We start from the raw sequence: 20,173 nt of genomic DNA, 5'->3' as shown, positions 1-20,173 counted from the left end.
CTCTTTTCATGCATATATTATACCTAGTCTAATAATGACTTCTAATTATATAAATAAAAATAAAAATTATTAAAACATAATGTTTAGATTTTCATTTTCAATGGTGGTGGACAGTCACAAAGCGGAAGTGGCGATAAGTCACTTCGTTCAATACTCATTAGAGAGAATTAAATTGAAGTTGGTGGTTAAATGTATGGACTAAATTTTGGATAGTTATCCATGTGAATCTATCGGGCCATCCGTACCAATTATTTGGTATAACGAAACACAGGCTTACCCATCAAAATGCCATTTTTTTCCCTTCTTACCTACGAAATTGCTATGGACTATTAATTAAAATAGTTTAAGACTCTTTTCATGCATATATTATAACTAGTCTAATAATGACTTCTAATTATATAAATAAAAATAAAAATTATTAAAACATAATGTTTAGATTTTCCTTTTCAATGGTGGTGGACAGTCACAGAGCGGAAGTGACGATAAGTCACTTCGTTCAATACCCATTAGAGAGAATTAAATTGAAGTTGGTGGTTAAATGTATGGACTAAATTTTGGATAGTTATCCATGTGAATCTATCGGGCCATCCGTACCAATTATTTGGTATAACGAAACACAGGCTTACCCATCAAAATGCCATTTTTTTTCCCTTCTTACCTACGAAATTGCTATGGACTATTAATTAAAATAGTTTAAGACTCTTTTCATGCATATATTATAACTAGTCTAATAATGACTTCTAATTATATAAATAAAAATAAAAATTATTAAAACATAATGTTTAGATTTTCCTTTTCAATGGTGGTGGACAGTCACAGAGCGGAAGTGACGATAAGTCACTTCGTTCAATACCCATTAGAGAGAATTAAATTGAAGTTGGTGGTTAAATGTATGGACTAAATTTTGGATAGTTATCCATGTGAATCTATCGGGCCATCCGTACCAATTATTTGGTATTACGAAACACAGGCTTACCCATCAAAGTTCCATTTTTTTTTTCCTTCTTACCTACGAAATTGCTATAGACTATTAATTAAAATAGTTTAAGACTCTTTTCATGAATATATTATAACTAGTCTAATAATGACTTCTAATTATGTAAATAAAAATAAAAATTATTAAAACATAATATTTAGATTTTCCTTTTCAATGGTGGTGGACAGTCACAAAGCGGAAGTGGCGATAAGTCACTTCGTTCAATACCCATTAGAGAGAATTAAATTGAAGGTGGTGGTTAAATGTATGGACTAAATTTTGGATAGTTATCCATGTGAATCTATCGGGCCATCCGTACCAATTATTTGGTATTACGAAACACAGGGTTACCCATCAAAGTGTCATTTTTTTTTTCCCTTCTCACCTACGAAATTGCTATGGACTATTGATTAAAATAGTTTAAGACTCTTTTCATGCATATATTATAACTAGTCTAATAATGACTTCTAATTATGTAAATAAAAATAAAAATTATTAAAACATAAAGTTTAGATTTTCCTTTTCAATGGTGGTGGACAGTCACACAGCGGAAGTGGCGATAAGTCACTTCGTTCAATACCCATTAGGGAAAATTAAATTGAAGTTGGTGGTTAAATGTATGGACTAAATTTTGGGTAGTTATCCATGTCAATCTATCGGGTCATCCGTACCAATTATTTGGTATTACGAAACACAGGTTTACCCATCAAAGTGCCATTTTTTTTTTCCCTTCTTACCTACGAAATTGCTATGGACTATTAATTAAAATAGTTTAAGACTCTTTTCATGCATATATTATACCTAGTCTAATAATGACTTCTAATTATATAAATAAAAATAAAAATTATTAAAACATAATGTTTAGATTTTCATTTTCAATGGTGGTGGACAGTCACAAAGCGGAAGTGGCGATAAGTCACTTCGTTCAATACTCATTAGAGAGAATTAAATTGAAGTTGGTGGTTAAATGTATGGAATAAATTTTGGATAGTTATCCATGTGAATCTATCGGGCCATCCGTACCAATTATTTGGTATAACGAAACACAGGCTTACCCATCAAAATGCCATTTTTTTCCCTTCTTACCTACGAAATTGCTATGGACTATTAATTAAAATAGTTTAAGACTCTTTTCATGCATATATTATAACTAGTCTAATAATGACTTCTAATTATATAAATAAAAATAAAAATTATTAAAACATAATGTTTAGATTTTCCTTTTCAATGGTGGTGGACAGTCACAGAGCGGAAGTGACGATAAGTCACTTCGTTCAATACCCATTAGAGAGAATTAAATTGAAGTTGGTGGTTAAATGTATGGACTAAATTTTGGATAGTTATCCATGTGAATCTATCGGGCCATCCGTACCAATTATTTGGTATAACGAAACACAGGCTTACCCATCAAAATGCCATTTTTTTTCCCTTCTTACCTACGAAATTGCTATGGACTATTAATTAAAATAGTTTAAGACTCTTTTCATGCATATATTATAACTAGTCTAATAATGACTTCTAATTATATAAATAAAAATAAAAATTATTAAAACATAATGTTTAGATTTTCCTTTTCAATGGTGGTGGACAGTCACAGAGCGGAAGTGACGATAAGTCACTTCGTTCAATACCCATTAGAGAGAATTAAATTGAAGTTGGTGGTTAAATGTATGGACTAAATTTTGGATAGTTATCCATGTGAATCTATCGGGCCATCCGTACCAATTATTTGGTATTACGAAACACAGGCTTACCCATCAAAGTGCCATTTTTTTTTTCCTTCTTGCCTACGAAATTGCTATGGACTATTAATTAAAATAGTTTAAGACTCTTTTCATGCATATATTATAACTAGTCTAATGACTTCTAATTATATAAATAAAAATAAAAATTATTAAAACATAATGTTTAGATTTTCCTTTTCAATGGTGGTGGACAGTCACAAAGCGGAAGTGGCGATAAGTCACTTCGTTCAATACCCATTTCAAAAACTTTTTTAAATTTTCGTAAGTTTTCGAAGGAAATTTTAATTTGTACTATAATGCTATTATATGTATTACAAATTTAGCTTATTAACTTTTTTAATCATATTCTGGGTGCCTGACCCCAAATATAGTGAAATAAACCAAACGAAATTAAACCAAAATTTTTTTATTTAAATAAAATAGGGTCAAAATTAAATATTTTGAGACAATATGATATTTTCATTTATTATTTTGAAGTCAATAAAAATATTTTTTTTGAATAAAATAGAGTCAAAATTAAATATTTCAGAGAACATGATCTTTTATTTGAGAGAACATGATCTTTTCATTTATTATTTTGAAGTAAATACAGATATTTTTTTTTAATAAAATACATTCAAAATTAAATATTTTTTGTTTAATAATTACATTTAGTAGAAATTAGACATTTTGATTCAAAAAATATAGACATTAACAATTTCTGAAGCATAATTTGATTCAAAAAATATAGACATTTTTATTCACAAGCATAATTTCAAAATTCCAATTTCTGATTTCAAATTTCAAAATATAGACATTTCATAATTCCAATTCAACAATTCTCAATTACATGAATTTCGTAATATGACATTAACAATTATGAATTATATGAATTTCAATTTTTTAAATTTTATTCTTAATTAAACAAAATTACTTTTAAAACCCTAATTTCCTTTTAATTCCTCTTAACAAGCAAAAAAAAAAAAAAAAAACTCACAAGCATAGTTTCAAAATTCCAATTTTTGATTTCAAATTTCAAAATATAGATATTTCATAATTTCAATTCAACAATTCTCAATTACATGAATTTCATAATATGACATTAACAATTATCAATTATATGAATTTCGAATTTTTTAATCACGATTCTTAATTAAAAAAATTACTTTTAAAACCCTAATGTCAAACCCTAATTTCCTTTTAATTCCTTTTAACAAGCAAAAAAAAACAATTTCCAATTCAACAAATATAAGTTGGTTTATTCAAAATTCAAAATATAGACATTTTGATTCACAAGCATAATTTCAAAATTCCAATTTCTGATTTCAAATTTCAAAATATAAACATTTCATAATTTCAATTCTCAATTCTCAATTATATGAATTTCATAATATGACATTAACATATTTATGATTTATGAATTTATGAATTTCATAATTCCAATTCTCAATTCTCAATTCTCAATTCTCATATTTATGATTTATTTAAAAAATTCAAAAAATTAAAAAAATTCCAAACCTGATTTATGATTCAAAAGCATAAAAATTCACAAGCATTAGAACCCTTAATAATCTGAACCCTAAAATGTCATCCTAAAAGGATGTGTGAACAATCTGATATCGAGCATCAATTATCATTAGAACCCTAATTTCATAACCACACTGATAAAGCGTAAAAAATCCAAACCCAAATATTCAATTCACAAGCAACATCCAAAAATTCAAAAGCATAAAAAATTCCACAAATTCAAAAGCATTCACATTTCTGATTTCTGATTTCCAAACCCTGATTTCTGATTTCAAAAAATTTCAAACCCTAATTTCATAACCACACTGATAAAACCCTAACACATTTAATAATTCACATATAAAACCCTAACATTCACAGCAAATTAAAACACATTCACATTTTTCACAAACACAAAAAATAAATACATAAAATTAGGGTTAACTGTCATACCACGGAGAGAGAGAGAGAGAGAGAGAGAGAGAGCAGAGACAGAGAGTGAGAGCAGAGAGCAGAGGGAGAGCGAGAGCGAGAGCGACAGTGAGCCGAAGCAAAGTGAGATCGAGTGAGTCTGAGAGCAGAGGGAGATGGAGAGTTTGTTTGAGACAGATAGATTGAGCAAGAGACGAAAAACCTAAGTGTCAAAAATGTGAATGCAAATGAGGAGGGGCTTTGTCTTTTTATAGGAGTGTTAAAAACACTTTTTCAATTAGCGTTTTCATTTAGCTACAGTGAAGTTGCCATTCGAAATAGCGTTTTATTACAAACGTGATTGACAGTGAAGTCGCTATTCGGAATAGCGTTTTCCTCAGGAATGAAGCGCTATTTGGAATAGCGTTTTATACGGGGAAAAAATTGAGGTTAAAATCGCTATTCGGAACAGCGTTTTCTTAAGTAAAATCACGATTCACAATAGCACCTTCACTATTCATCAAATTTTGGCCTCCAAATAGTTAAAGCGCGATTTGTAATAGCGCTTTAGCTTAGTTTGGAAAATTCGTCAAAACTAGGCCTAATTTAAAAAATAGGAGGCAAAAGAGACTTAGTTTGGGAAAAGGCTCCATCCTCACAACCTTTCACTTAGATCAACAAATCACTTGTACTTTACATATATATATATATATATATTGTTTTTTTTATGTCTGTTTCACTACTTTAAAATAACCCCTATATATATTAATTAAAAAAAATCAACTAAAGAGCAACATTTTGAAACAACCTTTCACTTAGATCAACAAATCACTTGTACTTTACATATTTATATATATATATATATATTTTTTTTTTGTCTGTTTCACTACTTTAAAATAACCCCTATATATATTAATTAAAAAAAATCAACTAAAGAGCAACATTTTGAAAAAACATGTCACTGTTTTTAGTTGGATCCCAAACCACACCTAACAAATGGAGAAAGGAAGTTGATCAACATAGCTGCGTTAATTCGAGTGAATAATTTTCTACAGACAACAGATATAATGAGAAATAGGTTATCCAGACTAATACCTTGTTTGTCATAACTAAAAACAATAATGCTAGGTATCATGAAAATAATGTCATGAAAAGTCTTCATGAAGATTCTCCACCATTGATTAGATTATAGTGTTTGTAGTGTTTTATTGTATGTTATGCATTCACCATTGGATTAGTTTCATGAAGTTTTTCATGATATTTACTTCATGATACGTAGCATTACTCAACTAAAAATAATCAGAAAGTTAAAAAATTACTATTCTATTTAAGTCACATCATCTTATTTAAGTCACATCACCTATCTAGCAAATCATTTCAAATCCAACGCAAATCATTTCAAATCCAACTCATATCCAATTCATATTTCATAAAAAATAAAAAAATGCATTTATTTAAATCATCTCAAATCATCCCTTCCTATTCTTTTTCTAGTTCTCAATTCTTTTTAGACCAACGGCAATTTGGCACGTGGCAAAGCTTCCTATGAAAATTTTGGTACCTTCCTCCCGCTTTTCTCATTATTGAAGTAATCTCAAAAAATCAAGTAACATTACTTATGCAATAATCTTAACCAATGGTATAACTGAAAATTTTGTCCATAAAATATGATAATTTACCATTGTTAAGTAGTTTGGAAATAAGGAATAATCTGATTAATATAAATTATAATTTTTTAATTGTCAAAATATCACAAAACACAATTTTAGAAAAACAAAAAAATTTCTCAAAATTTGAGCATTATAACAAAATAAATTTTTTATTTTTAATTTTATCTATTTAAAATCTAAATTTTTAATTCATTTTCAATGTAAATCATTTGTTTATTTTCATTAACTAAAATCGATAAAAAAATAGATATTTTAATCATTAAAATTAATAAAAATAATATTTTAAACATTTTATGCATACAATTTAATGAATAAAATATTTTTTTTAATAAAAATGAATAAATGACTTAAATTGAAAATAAATCAAAATATTAAAATTTTGATTGATAAAATTAAAAATTAGAACTTTTAGTTTTTATTTTTATTTTTTTATTATAATTTGTCTCTAAAATTTCTAACAATTATTCCTTTCCTGGTAGCTTTACGCTATGTTTGGTAACTTAGGAGAGAAAAGAAAAGAAATGATTACTTAAGTAATAAGAGAAAAGAAAAGAAAAGAAATGATTGTAATTTCTCTCCTTTTTGTTTGGATAAGTAAGAAATAAAAGAAAAGAAATGATTTTGATTTCTCTCCTTCTTGTTTGGTTAGATTTCATTAAGAGAAAAGAAAAGAAATTATTTTATGTTATATTACCAAAATAACCTTTTTATATTTTCAATCATTTTATTTCTTTTATTTTTATAGGGGTAAAATTGGTATTATGAAAATATAAACATTTGTGGATTTCTTTTCTCTCCCAATCTCTCCACTTTTGGGAAGATTGAAAATAAGGGTTATGAGAGAAATGAGTTTCTCTCCATTTCTCTCTATTTCTCCCAATTTCTCTCCACTTAAGATAACCAAACAAGGAAGAGAAATACATTTCTCTCTATTTCTTTTCTTTTCTCTCCAAATCACTCAATCCAAACACAGTGTTAAACACGGAGACTACAGTTTTTAAGTCTTTGCTTTTTTGTCTTTTTCACAAGCCAAAAGCTGTCTCTGTTTCACATTTTTTTTCTCAGGCAAAGAGCCTCTCTTCATCTGGTGAGCTTAGCATTGTCTTCTTGAGTTGAAAGACTTGAAAGGGTCAGGCTCTCCTCACTCCCCTCCATCGTGCCCAAGATTGTACACACTCTCTATACACTTGTACACTTAAGACCCAAATGCCCCTCTTGGTGCTTCTGTGACCATTGAAGAAGAAGCAGCTCTCTTGAAGTCTACTTCACTTGGAGGACTTCTCAATTTTTTTGGGTAAAACTCAATCCTCTCATCTCATCTCTTTTGATTTTGTGGTAAAAATTGAAGGGTAGGATTTTCTAAAGTAAACACGTTTAGGGTGTTCTTAATTTTAAAATCATTTTTTTGTTATTTTGTTCTTGGATGAGGAATTTTGTGATGTTCCATGTCTGTATTTTATTTTCAATATTAGGTAATTTTAAAAAATCATGAAAATTTGGATGTTTGATGTTACTACCTGTTAGATGCCATGCCTAGGGTGTTTTATGTTGAAAGTCCATGGAAAAAGGAATACTCAAAATTAATTTATCTTGAATGGCATGTTAGAGTATGGTTGGTTATCATAATCACGATGCAGATCGTAGGATCTTACAATTGTATAACCCAATTGGGCTAAACAATCCGGATCTTATTAGGATCTTAAATTGTATAACCCCAGTTGAGCCAAACAATCCGGATGACATTAGGATCTTAAATTTTGTAGAATCGTACTATGATCATGATTCTATTACTATCCCATTCCAACAAAAAAAAAAATAAAATTTGTTGTTATTTATTTCTTAGATATGTATGTCTATATGAAAAATTTGGCCATAAATCCTTCTCGAAGCATCTCCTCTAATAAATGTTACCATAGAAGATGCCTTATATCAAGTTATCATTTTCTTTCATGATTTTAAAATTATTTTACATACATTATTATTATAGATAATTTTTCATTTTATTTTGCATTGAAATTAGAATCTTACAATTCTCAATCCGATTCTATGATTTGATCCATGACTCTCTCCCAAAGATCCCACATAGATCCCGATTTTAACAACCTTGTGTTAGATGGTTGTTAAGATTGAGATTCTATGTAGGATCAGTGAGAGGGTATTGTGGATTGGATAGGATTGGGTTGTAGGATTGGATCAAAGATAATAAGATTGTACCCCCTATTAAAAATAAGGTAAAAATACAAATAAGGATGATATATATTAAAAATAAGGTGAAAAATCACAAGTCCTACACTATCCCACACGATCCTACTATAACACTAATTTGGATCATTTTGACAATATAGAATTGTACGATCCTACAATCTGCATTGCTATTTTGATAACCATGATGTAAAATGAAAATTTTGAAGTATTAGGTGTTCTATGCCATAATTTTTCTATACATTTTGGTAGACTAGGGCTTTATTTTTAAGCCATATACCTTTGAAACTTTATTTTAGATAATTTTTTTAAAGTATTTGATTTATGCTTTAGATGTGTAAGTTGACATGATTAATATGCTTTGGATGATATTTTAAAGTTTAGTTGTCAAAGATGGGAGATTGGGTGTCAAGTAAGTGACATTTTTATTAAAAATAATGAAGTATATGAATTAGAGCTTGTCTATGTGCTCACATGCTTTATAATTTTCTAAAATGATTTTGAAAGTGAATGCTTAGGCTAGGCCTTATTTTAATGAATATGTAACCTTTGAAGTTTATGTTTTGTTTGGGAAAAAATGAATTTTATTATGAAATTTTAAAGTTGGAAACATTGTCAACATGTTTAGATGATTGTCAAATAAAATGGAATTTGAATCAAGATTAAATAATGAGTTTGCAAGTTTCATAACTGTAATGAATTCGTTTGACTGTATTCTGGCTCATTGCACCCTAACGTAATCATGAACTTCTTTAATTGGTTTGACTTTTTAGGAACTATCTTACCTTTTTTTAGTTCATCTCATTATGTTTAGAAATCCGGGGTGTGACATAATATGTGATATAATTAACAATGCAAAAATAGCACATGCTACTAAAAGGACTGGCAGTTATAGAAAAATATATTTTTTGCACAATTGAGGAACAAATAGTTTAACCCTCATAAAATAAAGTTTATTATGTAAGTTTAGAGAAGAGAAAGAGATAGGGAATGAGTGAGACCTCATCCTCTTTTATATCGATAATAATGCGTAATTACAAGAGTGTCATCAGGCATAAATAATGCGCCAGTCCATTACATCAATCAAGGGAAAATAAAATAAAATAAGAATAAAATATATGCAATATTATTTCCTATTCTAACACTTATTCTAACATATTACTGGAACTCTAACGCCAAAGATAACTGTTGCACATAGGTTCAAGGTGTTTAGAAAGAGATGATGCTTTGAATTTAAAAAAAAAAAGAAAAGAAAAAAAAGATGACAACCTTCCTAACTAAAATTTCATAAAAATAAACCAAACAATAAATTATATAGCATCAATTTTTAAAAATGAGACAACTACAAAACCCAAATTGCATTCACGTGAGTCAAATTTAACTATTATCATCTGTTGGATAAAAATGGAAACTTGATGGAGATCAATTCTGAAAAGGGGCAAAACAACTGGAATGAAGAGAATTTCACAATTGAACACATTTTAGCTGATGTGGCATTTACTCAATGGTAAACCATAAACAAAGGGTTTAAGGGACGAGTCTGATTTTCTTTCACAAGCTCAGATTGTAAACAGTACACTCTTTTTGATTGGTGCAAAGCAAAATAGTGGAATCTTGATGAAAATCAATTCTGAAAATTCTTTTGTTAGTAGTTAGTAGCTCGAGTGAATTAGTTGCACTCTAGAATGATCTGTAAACAAGTATTAATAGGCATCTAATTTATTCATCAAAAAAAAAAATAGGCATCTAATTTATTCAGCCATGCAAGCCCAACAGAGGCAAATAACTTGAAGTGAGAACATATTTTTCATCTTCTTTCCCACAATTAAAAACTGATTCATACCCACAATTTTTTGTAACAAATTTCCAGATTTTTACAAATTTCTGCACAGAACTTCTCTTTCCTAACTCTGCTGAATTCTTGCTGCTCCATCACACCCTGCAGCAACCTAACAGTGGTATAAGAGCATTGAAGCTCAGCAAAAGTCCAAAGAATGGCAGCAAGTTCCAGCTATGAAAGCCCTCAAAGCCAAGAATCAGCATGGTCAGAGGCAAGGAAGGAGAAGCTAAAAGAACATGAGATGAAAGATGCCAAAGCCTTGTACTACATTCAACAAGCAATCACGAAAACAATTGCTTCAAGGATAATGGCTGCAACAAAATCTAAAGAAGCATGGGAGGTTTTGAAGAATGAGTTTCAAGGATCGGAGAAGGCGATTGTTGCCAAACGTCAAACTCTTTGGAGAGAATTTGACAATTTGATGATGGAGGAAGGTGAGTCCATCGAAATTTTCTTTTCAAAAGTTTTTACTGTCATTAATCAATTGAAGGGTTGTGGTGGTATAATATGAGATAAGAGAGCAGTAGAAAAAGTCTTGAGAAGCCTTCCAATCAAATACAATCGTGTGATGGCTGCCATAAAAGAATCAACAAATTTATCAACTCTTAGTTTACATGAACTAATGGATTCTCTTCAAGTGGATGAAAAAAGAATGTATAGATTTTCTGATCAGCCCTTGGAGCAAGCTTTTCAAAATCAAGGCAATCAATTTCAGAGATGCCAATAGAGGAGGAAAAAGGTATACTCAACAGACTGCAAGAGGTATATCAAAATCTGAATCTTACTGCAAATTTTGCAAGAAAACTAATCATGGAAGCATGGATTGCTATTTCAAAAAATGCACAAGATGCAAGAATCCTAACCATTTTGAAAAAGATTGTCAGTTTTGTGAAAAGGATGAAGCTAACTTTTCAGAAACGGGTGAATCTTCAAACCAATGGTTCTATCGTTACATGAACACTCAACAAGAAGCACAAGACACGTGGTATATTGACAGCAGATGCAGCAACCATATGACAGGAAACAAGAGCAGCTTTGTTAGATTGGATGGAGTAAAATCCAAAGTAAAGCTTGGAGATGGGAAGTTTCAGAACGTTGACGGAAAGGGCACCATTGCTGTTCATGACGTTCTTTATGCTAATAGTTTAACTCAAAATCTATTAAGTGTGGGCCAATTGATACAAAAAAGGATATTTTGTGAAATTTGAAGATGAATGCACTATACTTGCTAAGAAGAATAATAAGAAAATTGCTCAAATAAATATGGCCACGAATAAAGTGGTTACTCTCACAATGCCAGTAAAGGCAAGCTATGCCTTGAAGGCTGAAGACATGGATCAATCTATGATATGGCATTTGAGGTACAGTCTTTTGTCAACTTGTCTGCAAACCAACCCAACCTGCCTATATGTATATGAAAAAATTACCTTGCACTTGCTCACTAGCAATCTCTCCCTAACCTTATATACCATTCATCAAATAATACTCCCCCCTCGTTTTTATTGCATATTTATACCTTAATTGCCTCTTTTTTATATTAATTTGTAAAGTATAATTTCGAATAACATCATGCATTGATTTATTTGTTGGTTTTGTGTTGGGATTTGGAACAAATACTAAATTTTTTGGTTGAAATTTAAAAAAATAAATAAATTAAGGTTATATGCTCACTAATGTTATATTTCATTTTGTATTTATAACCCATCCAACTTGTTCAAACCATTGATTTGAAATTGCCGAAGTATTCAAGTGACCTGCTTTGAGGGTGGTTGTGTTGGTAAGCATATTAAAAAATTCTCCATTTGCCAAGGATAATTCAGTTGATGATTTTTCCCCAAAAATCAACCTAAGTCGACCTGCACACACCCCTACTCAAGAGTCACATAATCATTTAAAGTTTCAAGTGATTGCGACTCTTGGGGTGTTGGCAACTTGGCACAATGTTGAAGGAGCTTCTATTCCCACACCCTACTTTTTTGTCAGTTGACATCATTATTGTGAAGTAATCTTGCTTCACTATAAAACAATTTCCACCGGCCTAAGAACCGGCCTAAGAGTAGAATGGAGGCTGCAAATCAAGATTGTTAAAACTAGCAGCTGCAAATCAAGTTTGTCGTTTGAAGTTTGTTGCCTTAGCCGTAGTTGCATTTAATGCGTTCACATTGTTAGTTTTATCTATATATAGCTATTGTATTATGAGAGTTCAGTGTGTGAGAAAAAAGAAGAGAGTTAGAGAGTTTTTCCTCTCCTTAGTGTATCCTAAATATTTGAGTTAAATAATCTATTTTTTCTGATTATACATTCTCTCTCTCTCGTATTTGTTTTTATTTTGTGAACCACCATAAGTGGTTTGCACGCCACTCCCACCAACAGTGGTATCAGAGTCGAAGGTAACTTGAATTTGCAGACATTCTGCAAAATTTTTCAAGAATAGTGTTTTTCAAAAATTGCCTAGAAATCAAAGTGGTTGAAATCCACTTTTGATCATATCAAATTGAAGCTCCCGACGAGACGGGCACAACCGTGAAAACAACGTCAAAAACGCAAATCGGATGGCCTCGAACACGCCCCACGTGCCTCCCGACGCCGTTCTTACGCGCTCCCACTTGCCTACGTGCCACGCGCTGCCAGAGGAAGAAGACGCGTCATCCAACGCGCAAGCACACGGCACACGCGTGCGCACCAGAGACTGATGTCATCCACTGATGTCATCTGAGCCGTTGACCGAGTTGCTGACCGAGCCGAGCTGCCGTTGACTTGTGCCGCGACTGAGCTGAGTCTGAGTCACGCCGCTAACCAAGCCGCGTTGACTGAGCCGCTGACATCAGCATATGGAGGATTAATCAGGTGTGACGCAGCTAAGTTACAGCCGCAGATCTGAACCATTCAACTTGTTTTGGCTTGATCTGAGCGATTCGGAGTCTGTTTCTGATGATCCAATAGTGCTTTCCAACTATGTGGAGTATTCCGGACACATCTGTACGGTCAGAATTTGCAAATTCCATTCAGAAAATTTGCAAATTTTTAAAGACAACCAATGGCCAATACAAACAACTGCTTTCAGCCCCAGTTTCCAAAACTCAGCAAGGAGAACTATGAAAATTGGAGTATTCAAATGCAAGTTCTACTAGCCTCACAAGATTTGTGGGAGTTAGTGGATCGATGATATGACGAGCCAGCTACTCTCGAAGATGAAGGAAATTTAAATGACGCTTAGAAGACGGTGTTAAAAGATTCAAGGAAGAGAGATAAAAAGGCCTTGTATCTACTCTATCAAGGCATTGATGAGTCAAGTTTTGAGAAGATTTCAGCAACAACAACCTCTAAAGAGGCATGGAGTATTCTTCGCAATTCACACCGTGGAATTGAGAAGACGATCAGAGTTTGACTCCAAGTGTTACGTGGCGAATTTGAGATGCTGCACATGAATGAGAATGAGTTCATTTCTGAGTACTTTAACAGAACATTGACCATTGTTAATCAGATGAGAAGATATGGAGAGAAGATGGAATCTCTTCAAGTGATAGAGAAGATTTTTCGATCACTCAGTCCCAAGTTCGAGCATGTGGTTGTAGCAATAGAAGAGTCCAAGGATCTCAGTGCCATGAGCACCGATGAGTTGATGGGCACACTTGAGATTCATGAACAAAAGATCAACAAGAAGACTCCCTCAAGTACTCTAGAGCAAGCTCTTCAATCAAAGCTGTCTTTCAGAGATGACAGAAACGAGCAAGGGGGAACATCACAAAGAAGCCGAGAAAGAGGTCGTGGTTACAATAATCGAAGTTCTGGTTTTCGAGGAAGAGGTCTAGCCAAAGGAGGAAGAAGTCAACCACACTTTGCTCCAAGAGAAAGAGCAAGAGGTAGAGGAGGTGGTTACAACAACCGACCAAGATTTGACAAAAACAATGTTCAGTGCTACCAGTGTCACAAGTTTGGGCATTATAGCAATGAATGCTAAAGTCGAGCAACAACAGAAACCGGAAAGGAAGCAAATTTTGTCGAGTAGGAAACAAACAAAGTTGGACCTACAGTCCTGTTTGTCAACTATGGAGACATTGAAAACCAAAACAATGTTTGGTATCTAGATTCGGGAGCCAATAATCACATGTGTGGTAAAAGAGAGCTGTTCGTTGAGCTTGACGAGACTGTACAAGCACAAGTCTCATTTGGTGATTCTTCAAAGACTCCAGTGAAAGGAAGAGGCAATATTCTGATCAAGCTCAAGAATGGAGATCATGATTACATCTCCAATGTTTATTATGTTCTTGCCATGAAGAACAACATTTTGAGTATGGGACAACTCCTAGAAAAATGATACGACATCAGCATGAAAGATTGTCATTTTACCATCAAAGACAATGATGGTAATTTGATCGCTCGGGTGAGAATGTCCAAGAATCAGATGCTTTCATTGAACATCCAACATGATACTGCAAAGTGTTTAAGTGCCATCATCAAAGACAAAGACTGGCTATGGCATTTGAGGTTTGGACATCTCAACTTTGGAAGCTTGAAGCTGTTGTCAAGCAAGAATATGGTGAAAGGGCTCCCTCATATTGCTTATACTAATGAGGCATGTGAAAGCTGCATTCTTGGCAAGCATCATAGAACTAGCTTTGCCAAAGAAGTGAAGTGGAGAGCAACGAAGCCGCTGGAGCTAGTGCACACTGATGTGTGTGGTCCATTGAAGCCAATGTCAAATGGACAGAATAGATATTTTCTCACCTTCATTGATGATTATAGTCGGAAGACATGGGTGTATTTTCTGAAAAGAAAGTCGGAGGTGTTCAGTATCTTCAAAGAATTCAAAGTTCTTGTAGAAAAGCAAAGTGGCTACTACATCAAGACATTGCGATCAGATCAAGGTGGAGAATATGCATCAGATGCTTTTGAGAATTATTGCAAAGAGCATGGAATCAAGCATCAAACAACACCATCGTATACGCCACAGCTGAATGGTGTTGCTGAAATGAAGAATTGCACAATCTTAGATATGGCAAGGAGCATGTTGAAAGGAAAGGGACTGCCCGGGCAATTTTGGGCTGAAACCGTATCATGTGCTTTGTATTTGTTGAACAGATGTCCAACCAAGAGCCTTCATTCTATGCCTCTAGAAGAAGCTTGGAGGTCACATAAGCCAAGTGTCAACCATCTCAGAATATTTGGATGTGTTGCGTACACCAAGATTCCAGAAGCAAGAAGAACCAAGCTCGATGATAAGGTACAAAAATGTATCCTTGTCGGATATGGAGACAGAACAATGGGATACAAGTTGTATAATCCCATCACCAGAAAGGTGATCATGAGTAGAGATGTGATATTTGAAGAAGAAGAAGCTTGGAACTGGAATCAAGATGAAGTTGTTAAAGATGCAGAATTCATTCTTAAAGATGAAACATCAAAAGCTTTGGTTGAAATCACAAAAGAAGTTCAAGATGAGCCACAAACTCCTCCACATAGAATACCGGCACCTAGATCGCCAGTTTCTCACAGAAGTGCTGCATCATCATCATCATCAGCATTAGATGATAGCTTTTTCAAACAACCAAGACCAATGAGAAATTTGCAGGAGATATATGAAACTACAGAAGAAGCAGATCTGAATTTGTTCTGCCTACTCGCAGATAGTGATCCATTTACCTTCTCAGAAGCCATCCAAGAAGATAAATGGAAGAAAGCAGTGGATGAAGAAATTCATGCCATTGAGAAAAATGACACATAGAAGCTTACCAGTCTACCGAAGGGGCACAAACCCATTGGAGTGAAATGGGTATACAAGACAAAGAGGAATGCACAAGGCGAAGTGCAACGCTACAAGGCAAGATTAGTGGCAAAAGGTTACAAGCAGAAAGCTGGAATTGACTATAGAGAGGTGTTTGCTCCAGTTGCCTGATTGGAGACTATCAAGCTAATGATTTCTTTGGCTGCCCAGCACAAGTGGCAGATTTATCAACTTGATGTGAAATCTGCATTTTTTAACAGTTTCCTTGAAGAAGAAATCTATATTGAACAACCTTTAGGATATGCTTAGAATGGACATGGAGACAAAGTGTACAAATTGAAGAAAGCACTTTATGGATTGAAGCAAGCTCCGCCTGCATGGAATACTAGAAGTGATCAGTATTTTCATGACAATGGTTTTGAAAAATGTCCATATGAGCACACACTATATTTGAAGAAGGGAGTTGATGGAAGCATATTGTTTGCTTGTCTTTATGTTGATGATCTGATTTTCACTGGAAACAATCTAGTTATGTTCAAAGACTTTAAAAAAAGCATGGTCCAAGAATTTGAAATGACAGTTATTGGATTGATGGCTCATTTTCTCGGCGTTGAAGTGGCACAAAGAAAAAATGGAATTTTTATTTCCCAAAGTGGCTATGCCAAGGAAATTCTCAAGAGATATGGAATGGAGAATTGCAATCCAGTGAACACTCCTGTAGACAGTGGAGTGGAGCTCAGAAAAGGTACGAAGGCAGGTAATGTGGATCCAACTTATTTCAAGAGCCTAGTTGGAAGTCTTTGATATCTTACTTGCACCAAGCCAGACATACTCTATGGAGTAGGACTGATTAGCAAATATATGGAAATACCGGATCAGTCACGCTTTTATGCAGCAAAGAGGATTCTTCGCTACATCAAAGGTATAGTCGATGATGGTTTATTCTATAAACCAACTGATAATTTCAGTCTTGTTGGCTACTCAGATAGCGATTGGGGACATGACTTGGATGAACAGAAAAGTACTACGGGATTTACTTTCTTTATGGGAGATACAGCCTTCACATGGTCGTCCAAGAAGCAAGCCATTGTGACATTATCGACTTGCGAAGCTGAGTATGTTGCAGCCAACTCAAGCGTATGCCATGCAATATGGTTACGGAACATGTTGAAGCATTTAGGATTTCCACAAGAAAATCCTATTGAGATCTATGTTGATAATCGCTCCGCAATTGCATTAGCAAAGAACCCAGTTTATCATGAAAGAAGTAAGCATATTGACACCCGTTATCATTTTATCCGAGAGCATGTGAAAAATAAAGAGGTGGAATTATTTCCTTGTAAATCTCAAGATCAACTTGTAGATATTTTCACGAAGCCATTGAAAAATGATCTGTTCAACAGAATGAAGATAATGCTCGGGATGAAGCAGCATGGAGAATCAAGATTAAGGGGGGATGTTGTGAAGTAATCTTGCTTCACTATAAAACAATTTCCACTGGCCTAAGAGTAGAATGGAGGCTGCAAATCAAGATTGTCAAAAGTAGTAGCTGAAAATTAAGTTTGTCGTTTGAAATTTGTTGCCTCAGTCGTAGTTGCATTTAATGCGTTCACATTGTTAGTTTTATCTATATATAGCTATTGTATTATGAGAGTTTAGTGTGTGGGAAAAAAGAAGAGAGTTAGAGTGTTTTTCCTCTCCTCAATGTATCCTAAATATATGAGTTAAATAATCTATTTTTTCTGATTATACATTCTCTCTCTCTCGTATTTGTTTTTATTTTGTGAACCTCCATAAGTGGTTTGCACCCCACTCCCACCAACAATTATTAGTTCGCACAAACAATTCTATCTTTTTTTTTTTTTTTCCCTCAGTTCACACCACTTAATCCCCATAATATCCTCATCTCTAACCTTCGAGCCCTAACCCTAACCCTATCTCTATCCCTCTGCCACCCTCACTGGCGTAACTCTCTCTCTTCACTGTTACCCACTCCCCAACCTCCACCTCTTCCCTTCTTTTCCCTCTCCATTGCCGCCACCTTCTTTGTCTTTTTCTTCTTTTTCCTTCTCCTCCTCCTCCTCCTCCTCCTCCTCCTCCTCCTCGTCCTAGATCTTTGGGGGAGGGGTGGTCACAATGGTGGGGGCCTAGGCAACGGGTTGGGTTGTGGTGGTACGGGTTGGGGAGGGGGGACACAATGGTGGGAGGGCTAGCGAGGGGGGTTGCGGTGGTGGGGAGCTGGGGGTCACGATGTTGTGGGGCAGGGTGGTGGTGGCTAGGGGTGGCGGTTGGCAATGGTGGGGTTGGGAGGGAAGGTGTGCATCTTTTGTCCTTAATGGTAATTTGTTTGTGGGACACAATCGTAATTTAATAAAAAATGGTGTGAACTGAGAAGAATGATGGTATGTAGAAGCTCCTCAATGTCAAGGACCACCAAATAACTTCTCTAGCAACATACCTTTCTATTAGGGAAGTTTCCCTAAAGGTACAAAGATGTTACCTGCCAGGCATTACTCAGCTATCCAACCATCTTAAACTCAGTTGGATGGAATTAATACAAATGGCTTAATATGCACAATGAATGTTGGACAATCCAAATCTAAATGGCAATCAAGCCAAGCTTATCAATTTCTTAGCATATATGATCAATTTGCTATTCTATTATGAATTTTTTTATAATTTTTTTTTAATAAATTTTTTAAACTAATACTAGTTCAGTACTTTATTTTTGAATCAAATTTTAGGAGACCATATAGCGCCAATTTTGCATACCTTTACTAATGCATGTCCAGTCGAACTTAATAGAATTTGTAGTTGTTATATATATGTTAGGGTCTTGCCACAATATATTTCATGGTGAACTTCATTACATTTTGTTTTGTATAGTTAAAACAGCCATGGAAGCATCAACTTCTTCTGAGGCTAACTTTCAGATTCCAGCCAATTCCTGCATACCACTTTCTGTTCCATCTGGAGATGAAGTCGACTCAACCATCTCAGGGTTTACAAGGTAAGTAGTACAAAAATATTGGGTTAGGAAGTATTCTTATGTGGGTTTTATTTATTTATTTGTGTAGTTTTATGTTTACAACTTATCTATGAAAGGCAAAATAATATTCATCAATGTTCTTTCTCTACTTATTAATCCACATGTGTCTTGCTCAGTGTTTCATTTTTATCCCATGTTTGGATAAAGAGGGTTGTGTAGCTTGAAAATCCCTTTATATCCCTCACTAGCATGAACTTAATACGAATATGCAAATAACTGCTAGGGTATTCCCATAAATAGGGCTACAAACGAATCAAACAATTCATGAATAGCTCGAGCTTGGGTCATTTAAAGCTCTTTTGATTATGGCTCGTTTACTAAATGAATGAGTTTTGAGGAAAATTTTTAGGTTCATTTATTGATTAAGTTGAGCTCAACTAGACCAAAGCTTGCCTCATGTAGGCTCGTGAACACAAATGCTATATAAATTAATATTCATTTTTAATAATATATTTTCATTAATTTAATTTATTTCGGTATTTATGTTTGGAGTTTTTGCTAATTTACATATTTAATTGATAAAACTAACAACAATATGAGCATTACTTACATTTGCACATAATCTTCTTTTTTTCTCTTAATTTGCATGTTAATTTAAGTTTTAATTTTCTTTCAAAGCTCCAGCTTGACCTTGGCTCTTTTAAGTAATTGAGCTGACTCAGCCGAGCTTGATTTTCACAAATAATAGATGAGTCGAGCTCAAGCTCAAGCTCAAGCTCAAGCTCGATTTTTTTAAGCTCAACTCAAACTCAAGCTCAACAAATTTTCAACAAGCCGAGCTCCAACATCTCAAAGCTCGGCTCTATCCATTTGCATTCCTATTTGTAACGAACTCATTGCTCCTTCCTTTAAGCGTTTCAAAAAAAAAGCGTTTCAAAAAATGGGCAAGGGGCACCACATCAGCGCTTGAGTGCAGTAAAAAGAAGGCAAGGGTCTTAGCGTTTTTCTAAACTAGTGCAGGTAAAGAAATTAGTCTAGGATTGTAGGTATAGATTAGCAATGCTGAATATACGAACACTAATAGGTAAAACTATGAAATTAGTAAATATTATGATTAGAAGAAAAGAGTA

The 20,173-nt window shown here is 33.6% G+C and overlaps 1 protein-coding gene across 3 annotated transcripts in view; it reads left to right on the top strand.

The window, feature by feature from the left end:
* LOC114292579 (uncharacterized) overlaps nucleotides 1-20,173 on the top strand; it is a 328,443-nt gene that overhangs the window by 274,449 nt on the left and 33,821 nt on the right. The window contains exons 1-3 of one of the 3 annotated variants that reach the window (XM_082916528.1): nucleotides 7,295-7,581; nucleotides 10,435-10,763; nucleotides 18,941-19,064. In XM_082916528.1, coding sequence (XP_082772654.1) covers nucleotides 10,484-10,763; nucleotides 18,941-19,064 — 404 coding nt within the window. In that variant the 5' untranslated portion in view covers nucleotides 7,295-7,581; nucleotides 10,435-10,483. Of the gene's footprint in view, nucleotides 1-7,294; nucleotides 7,582-10,359; nucleotides 10,764-18,940; nucleotides 19,065-20,173 lie in introns of those variants that run through there. The other 2 variants (XM_082916529.1, XM_082916527.1) reach the window with 2 other exon arrangements.

This window comes from Camellia sinensis, chromosome 2 (genome assembly GCF_055761805.1).
Source record: "Camellia sinensis isolate YWXY chromosome 2, ASM5576180v1, whole genome shotgun sequence".
NCBI lineage: Eukaryota > Viridiplantae > Streptophyta > Magnoliopsida > Ericales > Theaceae > Camellia > Camellia sinensis.
This window is presented reverse-complemented; position numbering and strand designations above follow the sequence as displayed.